The sequence below is a fragment of the Delphinus delphis genome, chromosome X, assembly GCF_949987515.2.
Source record: "Delphinus delphis chromosome X, mDelDel1.2, whole genome shotgun sequence".
NCBI lineage: Eukaryota > Metazoa > Chordata > Mammalia > Artiodactyla > Delphinidae > Delphinus > Delphinus delphis.
The window spans coordinates 33,614,319-33,636,563 of NC_082704.1; the positions used below are offsets into that span (position 1 = coordinate 33,614,319).

At 38.8% G+C, this 22,245-nt stretch overlaps 1 protein-coding gene across 4 annotated transcripts in view; it reads left to right on the forward strand.

The window, feature by feature from the left end:
- The window catches only part of CHRDL1 (chordin like 1), a 114,883-nt gene that overhangs the window by 17,676 nt on the left and 74,962 nt on the right, over positions 1 to 22,245 (forward strand). For all 4 annotated transcript variants that reach the window (XM_060002819.1, XM_060002821.1, XM_060002820.1 and 1 more), the window contains exons 3-4: positions 8,483 to 8,595; positions 11,173 to 11,266. In XM_060002819.1, the coding sequence (XP_059858802.1) occupies positions 8,483 to 8,595; positions 11,173 to 11,266 (207 nt within the window). The remainder of the gene's footprint in view (positions 1 to 8,482; positions 8,596 to 11,172; positions 11,267 to 22,245) is intronic.

A 22,245-nucleotide genomic window follows, 5' to 3' on the forward strand; every position in this document is an offset into this window, starting at 1 on the left:
ATTACAAAAGGTGTAACGTGTATGTAACAGGAATACCAGAAGGAGAGGAGAAAGGAACAAAAGAAATATTTGAAGTAATAACGGCTGAGAATTTTCCAAAAGCAATGACAAACAGCAAAGCACAGATCCAGGGAGCTCAGAGAACACAAAGCAAGATAAATATGAGAAAACCTACACCTAAGCATATCATATTTAAACTACAGAAAATCAAAGACAAAGAGAACATCTTGAAAGATGCCAGAGAATTTATGTCATAGAGTGTTCTGCCTTTGTTTCCCTCTAAGAGTTTTATAGTGTCTGGCCTTATATTTACATCTTTAATCCATTTTGAGTTTATTTTTGTGTATGGTGTTAGGGAGTGTTCTAATTTCATTCTTTTACATGTAGTTGTCCAGTTTTCCCAGCACCACTTATTGAAGAGGCTGTCTTTTCTCCATTGTATATTCTCGCCTCCTCTATCAAAAATAAGGGGACCATATGTGCGTGGGTTTATCTCTGGGCTTTCTATCCTGTTCCATTGATCTATATTTCTGTTTTTGTGCCAGTACCATACTGTCTTGATGACTGTAGCTTTGTAGTATAGACTGAAGTCTGGGAGGCTGATTCCTCCAGCTCCATTTTTCTTTCTCAAGATTACTTTGGCTATTCGGGGTCTTTTGTGTTTCCATACAAACTGTGAAATTTTTTTGTTCTAGTTCTGTGAAAAATGCCATTGGTAGTTGGATAGGGATTGCGTTGAATCCGTAGGTTGCTTTGGGTAGTATAGTCATTTTCACAATGTTGGTTCTTCCAATCCAAGAACATGGTATATCTCTCCATCTGTTTGTATCCTCTTTAATTTCTTTCATCAGTGTCTTAAAGTTTTCTGCATACAGGTCTTTTGTCTCCTTAGGTAGGTTTATTCCTAGGTATTTTATTCTTTTTGTTGCAGTGGTAAATGGGAGTGTTTCCTTAATTTCTCTTTCAGATTTTTCATCATTAGTGTATAGGAATGCAAGAGATTTCTGTACATTGATTTCATATCCTGCTACTTTACCAAATTCATTGATTAGCTCTAGTAGTTTTCTGGTAGCATCTTTAGGATTCTCTACGTATAGTATCATGTCATTTGCAAACAGTGACAGCTTTACTTCTTCTTTTCCGATTTGGATTCCTTTTATTTCTTTTTCTTCCCTGATTGTTGTGGCTAAAACTTCTAAAACTGTAGAAAACTATAGACCCAATGCAGCCAAAAATAAATAAATAAATTTATTTAAAAAATAAATTGTTGAAAGAAAAAATCCACCAACCTAGAATTCTGTATCCAGCAACACTGTCCTTCAAAAGTCAATGAGAAATACGGATTTTCTCAGACAAACAGAAATTGAAGGAAATTTTCACCAATCAACTTGCCTTGCAAGAAATATTAAAAGAAATTCTTCAGGAAAAAGGAAAATAATATACGTTAGAAACTCAGCTCTATGTAAAGAAGGGAAGAGTGTTAGAGAAGGAATAAATGAAGGTCAGAAAAAATCTTTTATTTTTCTCATTCTTTATTGATCTAACAGAATAAAGTTTGTTCAAAATAATAATAGCAACAGTGTACTGAGTGATTATAGTTGATGGAAAAGTGAAATGAATGACAACGATTTTATAAAGGATGGGAGAGAGGAATTGGGAATACTCTACTATTAAGTACCTGCAATAACTGTGAAGCAGTATAGTGTTATTTGAAAGTGGATTTAGATTAGTGTAAATGTGTACTGTAAACTCTAGGACTACTACTAAATTTAAAAAATAAGTATTATTGATATGCTAAGAGAGGAGAGAAAATAGAATAATAGAAAATGCTCAAATAAAGCCAGAGAAAGCAGAAAAAGAGTGGAATACGCACACACACAAAGAAAAAAAAATCAAGGGAAATGAATAGAAAATAATCACAAATATGGTCAGTTTTAATCCAACTTTTTAATCACTTTAAATGTGAATGGTCTATATACACCAATTAAAAAACAGACTATCAAAAAGTGGATTATGAAAATACAAGACCCAACAATATGTTGTCTACAAGAAACACACTTTAAATATAAAGATATATATAGATTAAAAGTAAAGGGATGGAAAAAGATATAGCATGCTAACACGTACTAATCAAAAGAAAGTGGGAGTAACTATATTACTTCCAGACAAAGTAGACTTCAGAGCAAGGAAAATTATGTGTATACCTAACAGAGCATTAAAATATGTGATGCAAAAACTGACAGAACTGCAAGAAGATACAGACAAATCCACTATTATAATTAGAGACTTTTACACCCCTCTATTAGTAATTAACAGGATCCAGCAGGCAGAAAATCAGTAATGGTATAGTTAAACTGAACCACGCCATCAATCAACTGGATCTAATTGTCATCTACAGAGTATTTCATCCAACAACAGTAGAATACACATTCTTCTCAAGCTCACATGAGACATTCACTGAAATAGACCACATTCATGGGTCATAAAACACACCTTAACAAATTCATAAGAATATAAGTTATGTGAAGTATGCTCTCAGAACACACTGGAATTAAACTAAAAAATCAATAACAGGAAGATACCTGTAAAATCTCAAAATATTTAGAGATTAAACAATATACTTCCAAATAGCACATAGGTCAAAGAAGTCTCAAGTGAAGTTTCAAAATATTTTGTATTATATGAAAATAAAAATATAATTCATAAAAATTCATGGGATATAGTGAAAGCAGTGCCTAGAGGGAAATTTATAGCATAGAATTAATATATTAGGGAAAAAAACAGGACCTAATATCAATAATCTAAGCTTCCACCTTAGAAAACTAGAAAAAGAAGAGCAAATCAAACCCAAAGTAAGCAGAAGAAAATAAATTTTTAAAAATTAAAGCAGAAATCAATGAAAGTGAACCAGGAAAACAATAGAGAAAAATCAGTGAAATCAAAAACTGGTTCTTTGAAAAGATCAATAAAATAGATAAACCTCTAGTCAGGTTAACTAAGAAAAAGAGAGAGAAGGCACAAATTACTAATATCAGAAATGAAAGAAAGGCCATCACTACTACCAAAAGCATAATAAAAAATATTATGAACAACTCCATGCCATCATAGTGATAACTTAGGAAGAAACTTACCAGTACCTGGGAAGATACAACCAACCAAAACTCACACAAGAAGAAATAGACAATCTGAATAGGCTTATATTTGTTAAAGAAATTAACCGTCTTCCAAAACAGAAAGCACCACGCCATGATGTACTGGTGAATTTTACCAAACATTTAAGGAAGAAATAATACCAGTACTACTCTACTATCGGTTTCAGAAGATAGAAGCAGAGAGAACATTCTCTGACTCATTCTATGAGACCAGTATTACCCTAATACCAAAAGCAGACAAAGACATGATAAGAAAGGAAAACTGCAGAGTAATATCTCCCATGCCCAAATCCTCAACAAAATTTTAGCAAATTGAATCAAACAATGCAGGACAAATCCAGTCAAGTGGGATTTATTCCAGGTATGCAAGGCTGTTTCATCATTGAAAAATCAATTAATATAATCCATCACATCAATAGGCTAAAAAAGAAAAACTACAGGATGATAACAATAGATGCAGAAAAGCCATTTGACAAAAGCCAACACTACACAGCAAACGAGAAATAGAGGGGGACTTCTTCAACTTCATGAAGACCATCTATAAAAAAATCTACAGCTAATACCACACTTAATGGAGAGAAGCTGTATGTTTTGCCCCTAAGATCAAGAACAAGGCAGTGGTGTCCTCTCTCACCATTCCTATTCATTGTTGTACTGGAAGTCCTAACTAATGCAATAAGGTGGGAAATGGAAATAAAGTGTATACATATTTGGAAGGAGGAAATAAAACTACCTTTGCTAGCAGATGACATGATTATTTTAAAAATCCCAAAGAATCAACCAAAACACCCTCCTAAAATTAACAAGCAATTATAGGAAGGTTTAAGGATATGAGGTTAATATATGAAAGTCAATTGTTTTCCTATATACTATCAATGAACAATTGGAATTTGTAATTAAAAACAATACCATTTATATTAGCACCCAAAAATGAAATACTTAGATATAAATTTAGCAGAATGTGTATAAGATCTATATGAGGAAAACTACAAAACTCTCAGGAAAGAAATCAAATGACTGGAAAGAGATTCCATGTTCATGGATAGAAATACTCAGTATTGTTAAGATACCAGTAATTCATGACTTGATCTATAGATTCAATACAATACCATTCAAAATCCTAGCAATTTACTTTGTGGAAATCAACAAAGTAACTCTGAAGTTTATATGGAAAGGCAAAAGACCCAAAATTGCCAACACAATGTTGAAGAACATCAACAAAGTTAGAGAACTGAAACTACCCAACTTCAAGCCTTGCTATGAAGCTATAGTAATTTAGACAATGTGATGTCATTGAAAGAATAGACAAATGGATCAGTGGAGCATAGCCCAGAAATAGACCCACACAAATATAGTCAACTGATCTTCAACAAAAGGATCAAGGACAATTCATTGGAAAAAGGATACTCTTTTCAACAAATGGTACTGGAACAACTAGACATCTGCATGCAAAAAATGACCATAAAAAATAACTTACAAAGTGGATCAGAGACCTAAAATGCAAAGCTATAAAACTTCCAGAAAGTAACATAGGAGAAAATCTAGGTGACCTTGGGTTTGTTAATGAGTTTTCAGATACAACAAAAGTATGCTCCGTGAAAGAAAAAGTTGATAAACTGGACTTTATTACAAGTGAAAAATTCTGCTGTGCCAAAGACACTGTTAAGAGAGTGAAAAGACAAGCCACAGACTGAGGGAAAATATTTGCAAAATGCATCTCTGATAGAGGACTTGTACTGAAAATATACAAGTAACTCTTAAAACTCAACAATAAGAAAATGAACAATGCAATTAATAAATGGGCAAAAGAGCTAAACAGATGCCTCACCAAAGAAGATACATGCCTGGCAAACAAGTATATGAAAAGATGCTCAATTGCAAATGTCATCAGGGAATTGCAAATTCAAACAACAAATGAGATACCACTGCACACCTATTAGAATGTGGAGACAGCAGGAACTCTCATTCATTGCTCGAGGGAGTGCAAGGTGGTACAGTCACTTTGGAAGACAGTTTGGTAGTTTCTTAAAAAGCTAGATGTAGCCTTACTCTAAAATCCAGCAACCACACTCCCAGGTATTATGCAAATGAGTTGAAAACTTATGCCACACAGAAACCTGCACACAAGTGTTTTTAGCAGCTTTATTCACAATTTCCAAAAATTGGAAGCAACCAAGACGTCCTTCAACAGGTGAATTGAGAAACAAGCTGTACATCCATACAATGGAATATTATTCAAAGATAAATGAGCTGTCAAGCCATGAAAAGACTTAGAGGAATCTTAAATGCATACTGCTAAGTGAAAGAAGCCAGTCTAAAAAGACTGCATGCCCTATGATTCCAACTATATGACATCTTGGAAAAGACAAAACTATAGAGACAGTAAAAAGTCAGTGGTTTTCGGGCGTTGTGGGAGTGGAGTGGGGGAAAGATGAATAGGCAGAGTAGGGGATATTTAGGGCAGTGAAACTATTCTGTATGATACTATAATGGTGGGTATATGTCATTATACATTTGTCATAACACATAGAACTATGCAAAGAGTGAGTTCTCATGTAAACTATGTACTTTTTTTAATATTAATATATCAGTATCGGTTCATTAATTGTAACAAATGTACCACACTAATGCAAGACCTTAATGCCAGGAAAAAGTGGGGGTGACGTGAAGAGGGGATATATGGGAACTTTGTGTACTTTCTACTCAGTTTTTTGGTAAGCCTCTGTTGAAAATCAGTAGACCCATAAGTGTGGGTCCTTGTCTGTTTTTTGACTCTCCATCCTATTCCATTGGCATATTTGTCTAACCTTTTTCCAACACCACACTATCTTGAACATTTTAGTTTTATATTGCCTTGAAATAACATAGTGTGTGTCTTCCAACATCCTTCTTTTTCAAAATTGTTTTGGATATGCTGCTTTTTTGTCTTTCTTTAGAAGATGTAGGACTATTCAGATTATCTATCTTTCCTTGAGTGAGCTTTGGTAATTGTGTCTTTCAAATAATTCATCCATTTCATCTAAGATGTTAACTGGTATAAAATTATTCATAATATCTCCCTTTTATCCTTTTAATATCTGTAGCATCTATAATAAAGACCTCTCTTTTGTCCCTGTATTAGTAATTTGCATCTTCTCTCTTTTTATCTTTGTTAGTCTTGCTAGAAGTTTATCAATTTTATTGATTGTCTTAGAGAACCAGGTTCTGGTTTCATTCATTTTTTTCTATTGATTTTGTTTTCAATTTCATTGACTTCTGTTTTTTATTATTCATTCCTTCTATTTACTTTTGGTTTATTTTGTTCTGCATTTTTCTAGTTTCTTAAGGCATTGATTTGAGATTGTTCCCCTTTTCTAATATAGGTACTTAGTGATATAAATTTCCCTCTAAGTACTTCTTTAGTTGAATCCCACTAATTTTGATATGCTGTGTTTTTATTTTCTTTTAAATTACTAGATACTTTAAATTATTATGATTATTATGAAATTATTAAATACTTCCTAATTTCTCTTTTGATTTTTTCCTTCAATCCACAGGCAATGTATGAATTACCAACATATTAAAAGTGGTTTCTTCTTGTGCTGGAATTGTGTGAATGGAATGTTTCTTTTTTTCTATATACTTTTACATTTTTATTTTTCCTTTTTCTGTGTTTTCCAATTTTCTACACTGAGCAGCCATTACCTTTCTAATTAGAAAATAATCAATTATTATAAAATAACACTCTACGTTTTGTAGCACTTTATAATTTACAAAGAGCTTTATCTAATTCTTCAACATTTGCTTGAGAAACATGTAATCCGTGTCTCTTAGATGCTGAAAATTGAGACTGACAGAGTTAAATGACTTGCTCGATGCCACACAACTAGAGCTAGTTAGGATTCAGACCCAGATTTTCTGACTCCCAGTTCATCGTCCTGAAGAACTTGGAAATAAAGATTTGAAAAGTAAAAATGAATTTATCTTGTGGGAAGCTGGAAAGGACCACAGAGGGTCTTTGAAGCAATAAGTGACATTTATCTCAGTGTAGTTTTCATTTGAATCTCTGATTACTAATGAGGTTGAACATATTTTCCTGTTTATTGCCTGCTCTCATTTCTTCTCTAAATTGCTCTTCATGTGCTTAGATCATTTTTCTATTGGATTGGTTGGTCCTTTACTTATCGATTTGAATGAATGGAAAATATTCCAGATGCTAACATTGTATTTATATTCATCATTTATTTGTGGGAGATATCTTCTTCCTGTTTCTTGCTTATCTGTCTTTTCTTTATTCTTTTCATTTTGATCATCAAGGCAGTATCTGCTGGGGAGTGTGTGGGGAAATTAATGTGTTTGCAACAAGAGGTGTCTCAGTTTATTTTGACCTTGTATGATGGGAAGCAGGAGACAGAAGAGGATGGGATTGGAAGACAAACCACATGATTTGGAAATTCATTTACTAGTCATTTGTCAGTTGCTTACAGTTATTGGCCACAGTGTGCTGGGCCATGTGATAGATGGAGAGTGAAGAATAAATGTTTTCTACATTCGAGGACCTTTTACCTTAATGGAGAAATGAGAGATGTAAAATAAGACAAGTAACACAGTATGTGCTCAAGTAACTATGGTACAAGATAAGCTGTGGCTATCAAAAATTATATTCCAGCAAAGGGGAAGGAGACAGTACTTTCAGTTAATTGAGAATTGTTTAAGCAAGAAGTCTATACGTTGAATGAGAACAAGGACTGTGTGTGTTTCTGCTCAGCATTTTATCCCCAGCGCTTAGCATAGTGCCTAACAAAGATCAAATGCCCAAATATTTGTTTAATGATGGAATGATGTTAGCATGTGTGAGCAAAGCCTTTTACAGGGACCTAACACAATGTGTTTAATTCATCACTCTACACCACCAGCAGGCAGCTCTGAGAATGTTCTGATAGATCAGCATTTCAGACATTAGCTTCCATTTCTAAAGCAAGGTAGCACAGCCTTTTCCAAAAAGACACACGGCATGCTCCCTTATCTTACCATTATAATAGCAGTAGTCAAGATTTTGGCTTCACTGTCAGGCAAACCTGAGTTTGAGTCTCATGTCAGTTACTCACTAGTTATATGACTCTTGATTTCCTTCACCTATAAAATGAGACTAATAGTGCCTACCTTACTGGGTCATTGTAGAATCAAATAAGGAAAGCATGTAAAATACTGAGCCATCATAGGGGTTCTAGAAATATTCCCTATGCCTCTTCTCTTGACGTACACTAAAATGGATGGAACCTGTGATTGCCTTTGGATTTTGCGATTGGTCCGTGTTTTCTAACCGGCATATTCTATCTCCTCCCTCACAGATTCAGAGACATATTGTGTGTTTCAAGACAAGAAGTACAGAGTGGGTGAGAGATGGCATCCTTACCTGGAACCTTATGGGTTGGTTTACTGCGTGAACTGCATCTGCTCTGAGGTACAATCTCCGATGGCATTTGACTTCCTACTTTGCTCCTCGACATGCAGAGATGCCTTCAAGTGCCTAGATGGCCAGGGAGCATGAGTGATAAAAACGTAAAAGAAGTTAGGAAGCAGATTGTAAGGAAAAATACACATCTCCTGTCTTTGGCTTGATTTTCACGGGCTCTCGATGAGTATTTGCTATAGATGGATACTTAATGGTCTCTTAGCCAAATGATATAGGACATGGAAAAAGTGCAGTGGAGGAGAAAGCTCAATATAATGCCTGGATTGTGAGACAGTATCATTTTTGAATACCACTTTCAAGCCTGGCCTTTAGAGAAGAGATTAGGACAGATTATACACTGGTTCATACGGAGTGTATTTTACGTTATTTCAGCCAACGACTGTAATTAGGATTGAGGTTGTGAAACCCTGGCCTGTACCTTGTGAGGATTAGAGTTCTCTTGGCTTGGCCTTGGCTCCAGTCCCGTCACTCAAAGAGGCATTTGGACAGCTTAAATGCCATCTTTGCAATAGCCAAAGCAGGTAGTCCCGTCTTGCCATGGCCCTGACCCAGGACCACAGCTATGGTGCACCTTTCGAAACAAGCCTCTACCATCATATACTAGGCCAGGGTTTCTCAACCTCAGCCCTGTTGACTCTTGGGGACAGATAATTTCTTGTTGTAGGGAGCTGTCCTGTGCATTGTAGGATATTTAGCGGCACCCCTGGCCTCTATCCACTAGAAGCCAGTAGCACCAACGCCAGCTGTGACAACCAGAAATGTCTCCAGACATAGCCAAAGTTACTTGGGGAGCAAAGTGGCCCCTGGTAGAGAACCAATACATTAAGCCAGTTGGGAAAGGAGGCCTTGTACTAGGCCTTGAGGATTGAGAATTCTGAACATATAGAAAGAATTTTCAAGACTAGCCTCTCACTTGAGACCTCATGGATGAACTGCAACTCCTCGCCAGCGCCCAGGTAGAACAGGAACACTCACTTGCAAGCCTGATTCTTTTGCCATTTGAATAGAAACTTGGGCTTTCAGAATTTTGAGCATGTGGAAACCTAACCTTCAGGCAACATTAGGTGGTCTTAACAGGCCACAGGGCTCTAGAATCAAGACAGACCAAGTTTCCAAGCCTGGCTCTGCCACTTCTGAGCTGCGTTATGTTCAGCAAGTTATCTAACCTCTCTGAGATTCCTTCAACTTCTTCTCCTTTAAAAGGGTGTAATGGTATTCCCTATTTCATAGGGTTATGGTAAGGATTAAATTCACTAATCCATCTCAGTCCCCTATAACAGTGCTTGGTCACAGTCAATATTCGAGAAATGCTAACTGCATAACATCACTCTCATTGTGGTTATTATTTTTATTAACCTATTAACTCTAGAACAGAAATCAGTATAAGGCATTAAGGAGGAATCAGTTGAGACCTCAGCCAGGTGCAGTGATTTCGGATATGCTTTGGTGATCTCGCTTCAAGATGACACCACCTGGCTCTGAGGAGTGGGACACGTAAGGAGGCTCCGTGGTGTTTCCAAACGCAATGCTCCAAAAATTTATTCTAGAAAATACATGAGAAAAGAAAAAGATTTGTGGTAAGGTGATTCAAATTGGGGTAAAAGAAGCCTGCATCTTTAACTAGCTCGGGCAGTTATTAAATAGAGCATCTGGAGACCGATTAACTGCCTGGTATGGCATGATGGTGTCAGATTCTTGACCCAACGCATTAGAAATGGACAGCTAACCCTTGGGGGATGAGGCTTTGCTATCTGCAGGGCAGTGAAAATGTTACTGTGATCCCAATGCCAATAGCTCAAGTGCTAAGCATCTTCTCTCTACATCCTCTTCATTACCCTCTTCCCCCACAAAACCCTGATGGATACAAGTAGCCCATACTTCAGATGAATTATAGATGGAAAATGTTAATGCAAAATTGATTTCCAAAGTCTTCCTTTGTTCTAGCAATGGCTGAAAGCTGTCAGAGCTAGGGATCTTGTCACTGTAAATCAGGCAGGGACCCAGTCGCCCCCTCCCCCAGTCATACTAGCTAATCAGTTCAATTCCAAACTCTAGCTTGTTCTCAGTAAAATTCTGACTTGAAAAGGAAGTGAGAAGAGGGAGCACTCAGTCTTCAGGACCAAGGAAGAGTTATGTGGAATCCAGGGTCCATGTGCTAGGGCTGTCTCCTTGCTCAAGGGACCCATTGCTCATTAATCCCTTCCTTCCATGACATTGGACAGGTGATTATGAAATCACACTAGGCTCTTGGAAAAGACGTGAAGAACTGGGGAGTGGTAGAAACGTCACAGAGCCAAGTCAGAAGAAGCCTCCCAGTAATTGTGGGAGGCTTTGAAAACTGGGGCAGTAGTGATCCTTAGAAAAATATGCCAGTAAGCTATCAACCAACCCAGCGGAGGCGCTAGTGATGAGAAAAGGAAAGAAAATGCTGATTTCATTCAGTTTCTCGGGACTGTGTTCTTCACCGTCTGGGTGAGTCCCTGCATGACTGTTTCCCAAACTGGCATGATCCCAGTGACCTTGAAAAACATTTATTTTGTTGTTGTTGTTGCCTCTCTCTTTCAGAACGGCAACGTGCTTTGCAGCCGAGTCAGATGTCCAAGCCTTCATTGCCTCTCTCCCGTGCATATTCCTCATCTTTGCTGCCCGCGCTGCCCAGGTAAACCAGTTCGCCTCTTTCTTTCCTGGCTCTCCCTCTTCCACCAACCCACCCCTTTCTGCTAATTCTTCAGAAGGGGAAACTTCCAGACAGGAATAACAATAGGACACTTTCAGGCAGCGCGTGCACCGGCCTCCAAATACTGTTTATAGCCCAAGTGGGCTCTTCAAGGCTCTAATAAGTTATTGGGTACCCAGTAACAGATTTTCATTAGGCTTTTAATCATTTGAAGGTGGATGTCAACTGGGGGAAGGGAATTGTGGCCCAGAGATTTTTCTTCCATAACCAGCCTCTTCCTGCCATGGGCAGCAGACACCAGGGGAGTTGTAGCATGGAGGCACGTGTCCTACACAATTAGTGCTGGAATTGCATTTGACCATAGCTTCTAAATGATGAGGGGCTATTCAAAAAATCAAAGGAGCTGAACCAGTGGGGTTTATGACAGTATAAAGCTGCCTGCCTGCTCCAGACTGTACAGTTAGTATGTATACATTGTTCAGAGCAAGGCTAAGGGGAAGGCAGGCAGAGACTTTTCCCCAAGGCTATTAGAACGTCTACCTTCATGGTTTGTGTCTAGGGTGTTTGAGGCAGGGGCTGTCTCAGTGACACTTTGTTCACGTCTGGGGCTTGGCTCCCACACCAGAGGCATGCAAGCACAGAATGATTCAGAGAATGCCCATGGGCCTGACAGCAGTCCTAGGTAAGTGATCATCTTGCCATCTAGGTAGTAGAAGCTTTGTAGTCCTGTGAGTTGATTCTGTTTCCCTTGAGGACAGAGTTGGGGTCCATGGGTGGACTTTGGGGGGGGTTAGCAAACCTTTTAAAATTGTTTGCAGTTTTTGGTGTAACAATGTATGTGTGTAAATTCCTTTAGAGGAGATCCATAGCTTTATTGGTATTCCTAAAGGTGTATTCATGACCCTAAAAACATGAAGAACCACTAGAGAAACCAAAAGCGTCAGGGCAAAAATGGTAGGAATGAGGCTAGGAATGAGGTTCAGTGACAACTCGGTTAACTGAAATGTTACAGGAATGGAGATTTTGTAGAATAGAGAAGAAACCCCCAAGCCCTTTTCGTCACCACCTTTATAACTTATACTTTCTTACATTGGTAAATACACTCTGATTCTTTGGGATTCTTTCCCAGATGGCAAAAGATCATGCCATGTCACAGGTTTATCATTCTGAGTATTGGTGACCATAGTATATGCTTCAAGATATGAGAGACTGACTTGGCATATCATCAACCTAAACGTTGTTCTTTGAAATAAAATAAATCCCTAAATGAAGTGTACCATTCTTGTCTGTGTTTATTTGCTTCTTCTATTTAAACTGGATTACAAGGGTGTAGTATGGGAGGATTCTTTCTTTTTTTTTCATCTGGCAGGTTGCCTGTCAAATAGCCTTATAAAAGCTGCTTATCCCAGAAGTCTCTAAAAGTGGTCTAATGTCATAGGAATTGATCTAAATGGCTGTGCAGAAATTGTTCTTTCCTAGGAAGGAGGTTGGGGCAGGGCCCAGACACAGAGCATACGGTGGAAGCGCACAGAGTGGAAGATGGCTGTCATCTACCCCAGCTGCATAACAGGAAGCAATTACTGAGAAAAACGGAAAGTATAAGCTAGCAGTTCTTTTGAGAGAAAAAGAAAGTATTAAAAGAATTGAGGTCATAAGTCCCAGAAAAGATAAAATGGAAAGAAATAAACACCATTATCTTTAAGACTTTAAAAGCCCATTTTATGGAGTATAGAAACCAGCTGTTCATTTCCTTTGCCTTCTTGTTCTTGCAGGTCACTTCCTTGTGAGTTCATTTTTCGTGTTAACTGTAACCTTTAACAGTTCTTTCTGTGGGTAGTGATACTGAAGTTCCCTAATCCTTATATGCAAAAATGTTTTTATTTTGCCCTCATGTTTTAAAAATATTTATTTATTTATTTAGGCTGTGCTGGGTCTTAGTTGCGGCACACGGGATCTTTAGTTGCAGCAGGCAGGATCTTTTTTTTTAGTTGTGGCATGCAGACTTCTTAGTTGTGGCATGTGAACTCTTAGTTGTGCCATGCATGTGGGATCTAGTTCCCCGATCAGGGATTGAACCTGGGCCCCCTGCTGGGAGTGCAGAGTCTTAACCACTGGACTGCCAGGGAAGTCCCTTGCCCTCATTTTTGAATGATAATTTGGCTGGGTATAAAATTATAGGTGCACGTTTATTTTCCCTCAGCACTTTGTAGATATTAATAAATGGTTTCTTGACTTCCTTTGTTTGTGGATGAGAAGTCTGCTCTTTGATTATAGTTCTTTCATAGGTAATCCGTCTTCTTCTTCTTCTAGCTTTTAAGATATTCTGTTTTCTTTGATGCACACAATGAGGTGTTTTGATGTATGATTTGTTTTTATTTAGCCTGCTCAGCACATGATTTTTTTTCCGCCAAAGGACTCAAATTTCTCTTCCATTTTAAGTCATTATTTTTGTGAAAATTACCTCTCCTTCTCTCTTTTTGTTCATTCTTAATCTTGTCTTTGGTATATGTCATTGCAGCTCATTTAATTTACACTCTGAGTCTCTTAATGTCTCCTTTATTTTTCCCCATAATGATATATTGGAATACTCCCTATAATGATGTATTACTTCAACTCTGTCCTCCAATTCATGAATTCTTTCTCCAGCTTTTTCATGCTTACTATATAGACTATCTGTTGGGTTTTATTTGTTGTTTTATTTTTAATAACTGTATTTTCCCCAATAACTGTATTTTGAATTATTGATATATAAAAATCTACAAATTGCCATTTTATAAACCCCTGTTATTGTTTCTTGGGGTCTTATTCTCTTATTTGTTTCTTTAAGGTATTTAAATATTTATTTAAAGTCCATTTCTGATTGTTCAAATATCCATTTTTTTTCAGCTGTGAATTCTCACTTTCATTGGGTTTCTTCATAGCTTTTCTTAGTTCCAGATTTCCGCTTGTTTTCTGAAATTTTTGTTTAAAAACTCATCATCCGTGGGGTTTTTGTCTTGCCTAAGTCCTTCCTTTCTTGTGGTAGCATTGTTTCAGGCCTTGTAGTTCACGTAGCACTAAACCAGGTCATAAGTTGGTGTCCCACCTTGGGCTTCCTCATATCTAGATGGTCTATTTCTACCTCTGTTTTCTTATGCAAGGCTAGTCCCTGATAATGACCTTGGATTGGGACCTCAGCTGCAGCTGCCCATCTTGGGCAATCTGTCCATGTGAGGGAACCACCTTGGGTGGGCAGAGCTATGTCAGCCCCTGTTTACATGTGAGGAGTGTGACTCTAGTCCCCAGCTTTACATAGGATGCCATTTATAGGCCATAGTTCTTACTCAGCTGTCTGGATATAACTGTCTATATCTGGTCCCAGCTGCCAGTGGACCATATCACTTTGGCCCCCATTTATTGCTGTACTTTTGCCTGTGTTTTATTTCATAGAGAGTTTACTTTTGTTTCTGAGGATGATTTTGCAGTTTTGTTTATTTATTTATGTTTACTTTTATATTTCGTCTCTCACTCTTCTTTGTTCAGAAAATAGCAGGGCGTTTTCTCATGTGCTCTCTGTGCTATATGGAACTGGAATGCAAACCAGCTATTTTTTTTTCTGTTGAAGATAAAACAAGAATAAACAGGTTTAAACCATAGCAGAGAAGAATGGAGTTTGATAAAAGAAAGAACTTTGGGACACAGTGGTTGTTAAATCCTAGAATAAATGACTAAGGAGGATTTTAGTCTCTTTACTGCATATTTCTGGAAATAAAAAGCTACCCACCCATTTGAGAGAGTTGGCACAGTTTTGCTTTGAGACAGGGCAATGGATGTGATGAGTCCTCTGTATTCCTTCCACCCCAATGATTATTAGACATGAGGAAACTCATGCCTTCAGGGCCACAGGAATGTTTGGTCAAAGGAAGGGGCTCTACTGTTCTGTCTTAAGCCAATGGAAGGCACTGTGATGAAACCGTCTTCACTGAAAAATAGAATGTTTAAAGCCAAGCTGATGAACAAGTTCTATATCAAAAAGGGAAAACAAACAAGGAAGGCATATATGCAAGGTTTTACATACTATCCTACAGCAGTAGCAACTTCAGGGAGTGTTTACTGGGTAGTGATGGACTTTGTGGGAAGGGTCTACCTGCCATGCTTAGAGCCCATCTTCCATTGGAGGGAACAGAGGAGACTTCACCCCCTATCTGTTTCTGTGTGTCCCAGGGCTCTAGCTTTCTAAACTTCTTACCCCCTGAAATTTCCAAGGTTCTCACCTGCACTTGAGATTGTCTCCTGTAGCTCCTGCTGACCCGTGGAAATCAGAGTATGTAGACTGCTTTTCCAGAATTACCAGAGAGAAATCGATACCGATTCCCATGAAGAGCAAGTGAAAACTTTTTCTCCAGCACTGCCCCAGGCCTCCATGGCAGAGATCAAGTCTTGGTCACATACCACAGGGCTCTACTGGGTCCAGAGGCTGGTGCTATGCGGAAGGTAGAACATTCAGAATGAAAAAGTCAAGACTGCACAGGAGTGAGAAAGGTCATTAAATTCATCCCAGTCTCTAAGCAGGACTCTCTGTTGTCCCTGATGAAAGATTTGTAGGAATGGAATTCCATATCTTCTCTTTTGGGGGAGTTGAATGGTAGAGGGGCAAGGGGGAGAGAAAGAATATGACTTGCTTCCTTCTGTTCTTTATGTATAATTTTTATCACCAAAAGACGACTTTTATAGTGACCAGGAGCCTAAATCACGATATTATCTAACAGTTTTCTTTCTTTTTTTAAATTTATTTTTATTCTTATTTTATTTATTTTTGCCTGCGTTGGGTCTTCGTTGCTGCATGTGGGCTTTCTCTAGCTGCGGTGAGCGGGGGGCTACTCTTCATTGCAGTACGCGGGCTTTTCATTGTGGTGGCTTCTCTTGTTGCAGAGCATGGGCTGTAGGCCGTGGGCTTCAGTAGTTGTGGCTCACGGGCTCAGTAGTTGTGGCACGTGGGCTTTAGAGCACAGGCTCAGTAGTTGTGGCGCACGGGCTTAGTTGCTCCGCGGCACGTGTGATCTTCCCGGACCAGGGATTGAACCTGTGTCCCCTGCATCAGCAGGCAGATTCTTATCCACTGTGCCACCAGGGAAGCCCCACTAACAGTTTTCTGAAATGGCCATTCCATTAAGAATTTGCTATTCAGAATGAATAAACTTGGGTTCCCTTAGAGGTATTCCAACATTCCCACGTCATTAAAGAGCTGTTATAAATTTGCCAAAATATCTGATTTGATCTCTTACCAGAGACCTAATCCAGTGTTTCCTTTTCAGCTAGGTATGAAGAGGTTTAGTTCTATGATATGGTTTTAATAGAGAGAGTGACAGTGTGGTTTTGCCAAGAGAGGCACTCCTCACCCCAGTCTATCACATTTCAGGCAGGGTAAGGAAATAACCTTTCCACAGATGCACTATAGTCTGTGTGCTACCATAAGGAGATGCTGGAAGCCCTAAGCCATTTCTCTGTCAACAGGAGTTGGGTAGTGAGCTAGCTAGTGAATACAGGCATTTCTGCTATAATGCGATATGTGCTTTTCTGAAAATCCTCCCATTCTGCAAAACTGTACACTGAAAAATAACAAGCTTAAGGAAAAAACAGGATTGGAGCAAACAACTCTAAACTTATGCAACTTTGTAACTAGAGTACTAATAAAACAACTGTACTAGTAAAATACTAGTGTGGTTTAAAAAGTCACCTTAGATTTCTAATAAAGAATGTTACAGTCAGTAGAGACTTCATCCTTTAAAATGGTGACTTTAGCTTGAAGGAAGGGGGTTTAAGGAAAGGTTGAGGCCGCTGAGTGATAGAGACAAGAGAAAAATGCACAAGATCAGAAAGAATCATGTGATAAGCATTTAGAAGACCGAGCATACGGCCAAACTGAGCCAAGAGGGAGAATGTGAGGTGAACAGGAATAGGATAGAGTACTGTGTTCCTTCATGGTTCGCTGATTTCAGTTGTGCTAGTGTACTTGGCATTCAGTTGCTGTCACTTGATGGTACAAAATATGAATTTGCTAAGGAAAATTATGTAGGAACCAATGCAATTTCTGTTTTATACCAACATCTTTCTCTTATCTACCACTCACATATGAACAAGTTTGGATTACACAAATCTATACTATAGCAGAAACAGACTACGTAAGATAGGAGGTAGCTATATGGCATTTGGCCTTGGACAGTTTAGAGTGAGGGCTGCAAGTCACTCAGCCACTCTGAATCTGTTTTTTGGTCTGTAATCGCTGGCCTGTCTGCACATTGTGTTCCGGTACCTTTATATAAAAAGGGAGTCTAGTTTTAGGACTATGTCTGTCTCCATGTCTGTGACTTCCAGTGTTTTAGGAATCAGGTAGACAGGCCTTTTTTGCTCCCTCCAGTTGTTTGTTTTTTTAAGGGCAAAAGTTCAAGGGGGAGATTTATCTATTTTTAGTTGTGGTAAAGTACACATAACATAAAACTTACGATTTTAAAGTGTACAATTCAGTGGCATTAAGAACATTCACAATATTGCTGCAATCATCACCACTAGCCTAGTTCCTGAAATTTTTTTACCACCCCAAAGCGAAACGCTGTGCCGGTTAAACAGTCATTCCCTATTACCTGCCCTGCTCCAGCCCCCCGGCAACCACTACTTTGCTTTCTGTTTCTGTGGATTTTACTATTCTGGACATTTCACATAAATGAAACCATAAAATATGTGGTCTTTTGCATCTGGCTTCTTTCACTTAACATAATGTTTTTAAGATTTATCCACGTTGTAGCACGTATTAGTAATTTATTCCTTTTTATGATTGAATACTATTTCATTGTATGGATATACCACATTTTGTTTATCCATCAGTTGATGGGCATTTGAGTTGTTTCCACCTTCTGGCTGTTGTGCATAGTGCTATGAACATTCATGTACAAGTTTTCGTGGGGCATATGTTTTCGATTATTTTGGGTATATACCTAGGAGTGGAACTTCTGAGTCATATGGAAATTCTATGTTTAACTTACTGAGGAATCTCTCCCATCTTCTTTTGATTCATCTCTTTGAGTATCTGCTGCCATCCTCATGGTTGCTGCTAACTGCTGCTGTTGCCATCATCCATGTCTAATCGCCACTGTGCTCTGCTCGTTCCTTTTGCTCTTTTCTGAATTCTGTATTCACTTGCCTCCTGGGTTTGATTGAAAAAGATCAATTCCTTTTACATAGTAACAGCTAATTAGCATATTCTCTTCCCTTTTTTGTAAGGGAACTACAAAAGCCATAGCATACAAGGTGATTGATCAAGGGTCATTTCTTTGCCTGCAAAAGATTAGTATTTATTTATTTATTTTTGTTGGCCGTGCCACATGGTTTGAGTGATCTTAGTTCCCCGACCAGGGATTGAACCCAGGCCCTTGGCAGTGAGAGCGCAGAGTCCTAACCACTGGACTGCCAGGGAATTCCCAAAAGATTGGTATATTAATAAAAACTCTTTCTGGGTCTAGAGCTATCCAGAAGCCTGAGGATTCTGGAATGTTGGTCTCTGGATAGCAGAGGTTTTACTTTATTATTATTATTATCACTGTTAGCATTCTTATACTGATTATTGAGAGGTGGCCACAGAGATGTTCACCGTTGATGAGTAGATCCTCCATGTCTATACTGACTGCCGTCTTACCTCTTAGACCTCTTTCGCTGTCTTCCATGGTTTATTTCCATTGTTTTCCTCATACACTTGGTCTTTGAACGCTGCAGAGTATAAAGGGTTAAAACTTCTCCAGGAAAATGGCATCCCACTTGCCTTCTGCCAGGTGAGGTGATTTTTGTCTCTGGTAAACCCTGGGGATTTAGTTCCTTTTTTAAAAAGAATGTGATTTCCTGTTAGCATTCTAGAAGCCCTTATGCCATACAAGAACAAGACATTTAGGAAAACTATGGCTTTCTGTCATGGTAGAGCGGAACTCTTTCAATGGACGTTAATCAAAGCTGGCCCCATGTAAGGGTGAAGAAGGTGGCACATCACTGAGGGATACTGAAAAGCCCCATTTGTCCCAAATAAATCTCCCACGTGCTTGCTATATTTAAGAAACCTCCACCATTACAATCATTCTTCTTGGTTAAGACAGTGTTTCCCAAAGTTTGCTGCAAGGAACATAATTTTATGGGACAATTAATAGGGTTAACTAGAGAAAACATTTATATGGTCAAATAAACTTGAGGGTTTCTGGATTAGAGAAAGTTAGACAGGTTTCTTTTAATGCAGGATTTCGCAAAGGCTTTAGTATGTTAATATGCACTGTGACTCTATAAGTGAGTGTATGGGATGAAGTATTTTCCAAGCTTATTCAGCCATGGGACCTGGTTTTTGTAGAGTACTTATTAGCAGGATTAGTGTTCTTTAGTATATGTTTTAGGAAGTCTTGGGTTATGCCATTCAATTTCTAAAAGTTGTTTATGTTACAGCAATAAGCTATTGGTAAATACAGTATCTTAGTCTGGAGAAGTTCATTAGAGTAGCAACCGTTGTAGAACAAGACCCTAAATGAATGTTGCTTAAACTTTAGTGTGCTTAAAGGGATTTAATAAAATGCAGACTGCCGGGCCCTACACTAAAAATTCTGATTCCGTTGGGCTGTAGTGGGTATTCTGCATTTTAAACAAGCACCTCAAGTAATTCTGTTGCACTTGGATGGGGGACGGCACTATGGTAACAGGGCCCAGGGGAGATCTTGAGGTGAGAGCATTGCCTGCGTAGAGCAGTCCTGGGCAAGATCCCGGGCGAGGCCCTGTGCATCTGCAGAGAGCCGGGGGCAGCTTGACAACATTGTTTCTCTGATAATGGGGCGCACAGGCACCCCCAGAAACATACTTTGCCTATGTGACACTCCTCCAGGACCAACCCTGCAGTAACATGTACTCACTGTTCCCTCTGGCTGGTCTCCCTGCTTTCCCAGAGCTCCCACCCAGAGCCTTTCTCTTCTGCCATCGTCCACATTCAGAGGCCCTGGCTGTCAGGTCCAGAAAGAAGGACCCTCCGTGGGGAGCTCACCCCTCTACCCCACCCATTGTCTGTGACTTGTTGTTGGCGAGAAATGAATGGCATTTCTCGGAATTAGCCCAGGAATTTCTGTTGATAAACAAATGAAACTCTCAAAGGGAAAAGCAATCAACATAGTTTGAAATAAAATCAGTGTTTTCAGCTTAGTCTGTTTTCAACTTAGTTTGAAATAAGAGTCACATCTAGGGTATTTTAAGGGAAGGATTAGCAAAATGTCCTTTAGTGAGCTTTCTTCCTGGTTGCAGGGCTGATCCAGAAACCAGGGCCTGCTTTCTGAGTAAGCAGAGCAGGAGATGATTACCTTAGTTTCCCGTGACCTGTCCAGCCAGCATTGTGTCAGGCTCCCCTTCTCCCACCCCACCCTACTTCCCTGCCAAGTTGCCTGATACCTGAAATGCTATTAAAATCTTACAGCTTCATCTTTTGAATTCAAACTTTGATTCTTGATGAATTCATCTATCTTTGGAGGTGATAACTCTTATTAATCATTTTTAATTTAACTAGCACACAGGATCTAGAAAGCAGAATCTGATGGTAGTGAGTAGGGGGTGAGTGGGGGGAGATCCTGAGGCCACTAACCTGGGTACCTGGAAGAGTTATGCAGGGGCAGGGGCGGGGGGTGGGTAGGGGTGAAGGAGGAGCCTCTCTGTAACATCAAGGATAAGTTCTGCATTCGTGGCAGAAGACACAGTGGTTTCTAGGATGAGTTGCTAACTCTCTCAAGTTTTTCACTTTGGAGTTCTTAACTTAAAACCAATACGTTTTAGAAGTAACCAAATATCCTTGCTATCTGTTGTCTAGAGCCAAAGGGTTTCACTTCAGGGTTTTGGATGCAAAATAACTATAGCCCAAAAGATTTACCAGATTATTTGCAGCCTCTAAGATAAATAGCAGTCTTTATTAGGCTGATTTTCCTCTGATTTTTGTATCTCGATTTTTTACACCGTCAGCTATTCCCTAAAAGTGATTTTAGAAACTGGTAGATTGGGGGTGACAGTTATTAAAATCTGTTCCAAAACCTACCTCCTCACAGAACTCCATTTTTTTGGCCATAAAGTAGTCTATTTTAGAGATATCGTGGTGTGTTGTCTTTTGTCTTCGCCACATACACGTTAAGACCCAGAGAGTGGGAAGTGGTCCAGCAATAGATATGTGACTGCTGAAACAGGGGTTTTTTTTTCTGTTTTTTTTAGGGCTATACTCCCTCAATTGGAGAGAGTCTATGATGTATATGTACTGTATCTTTAAAGAAAGGGATAAATCAAAGTTGTCTGCAGGAGGGGGAGGAAGAAGGTTGGTTGGCTTTTTTTTTAATTGGGGAGAAAAAGAAAGACCTCAAACTTGGGAGTAGAGGTTACTTTTAAAACAGAGAGATAAGGTGAGTGTCCCTGGAAGCTCGATTTTCTGTCCTTTAGCAAATTCATGCAGCTTTGAATTCTTCACATTCACAAGATCCTGCCTTCAGGGATCTAAGGCCAAACCAGAGTCCACGCTCACCACCCTACCTTTTATAGGCGGTATTCCTTTACTATTTTAATAGGAGAGAAATGGGGGTTAGGGTTAGGGAACAAGACGGGCAGGGAAATGTGGCTTGCTTTTTTCCTCGCTTTCTTTCTCTATTTCCCTTCCTCCCTCTTCCCTCCCTCTCTTCCTTCCTTCTTTTTAAAAAATCTCTTTTTTATTTTTAAAAAATTTTATGGTAACAAAGTGTATATAACAAAATTTCCCATTTTAATCACTTTCAACCGTACAGTTCTGTGACATTAAATACACATACATTGTTGGACAGCCATCACCACCATCCATCTCGGGAATTTTTTCATCTTCCCAAACTGAAACTCCGTTCTTATAAACCACGCCCCATTTCCCCCTCCCCCAGCTCCTGGCTACCACCATTCTACTTTGTGTCTCT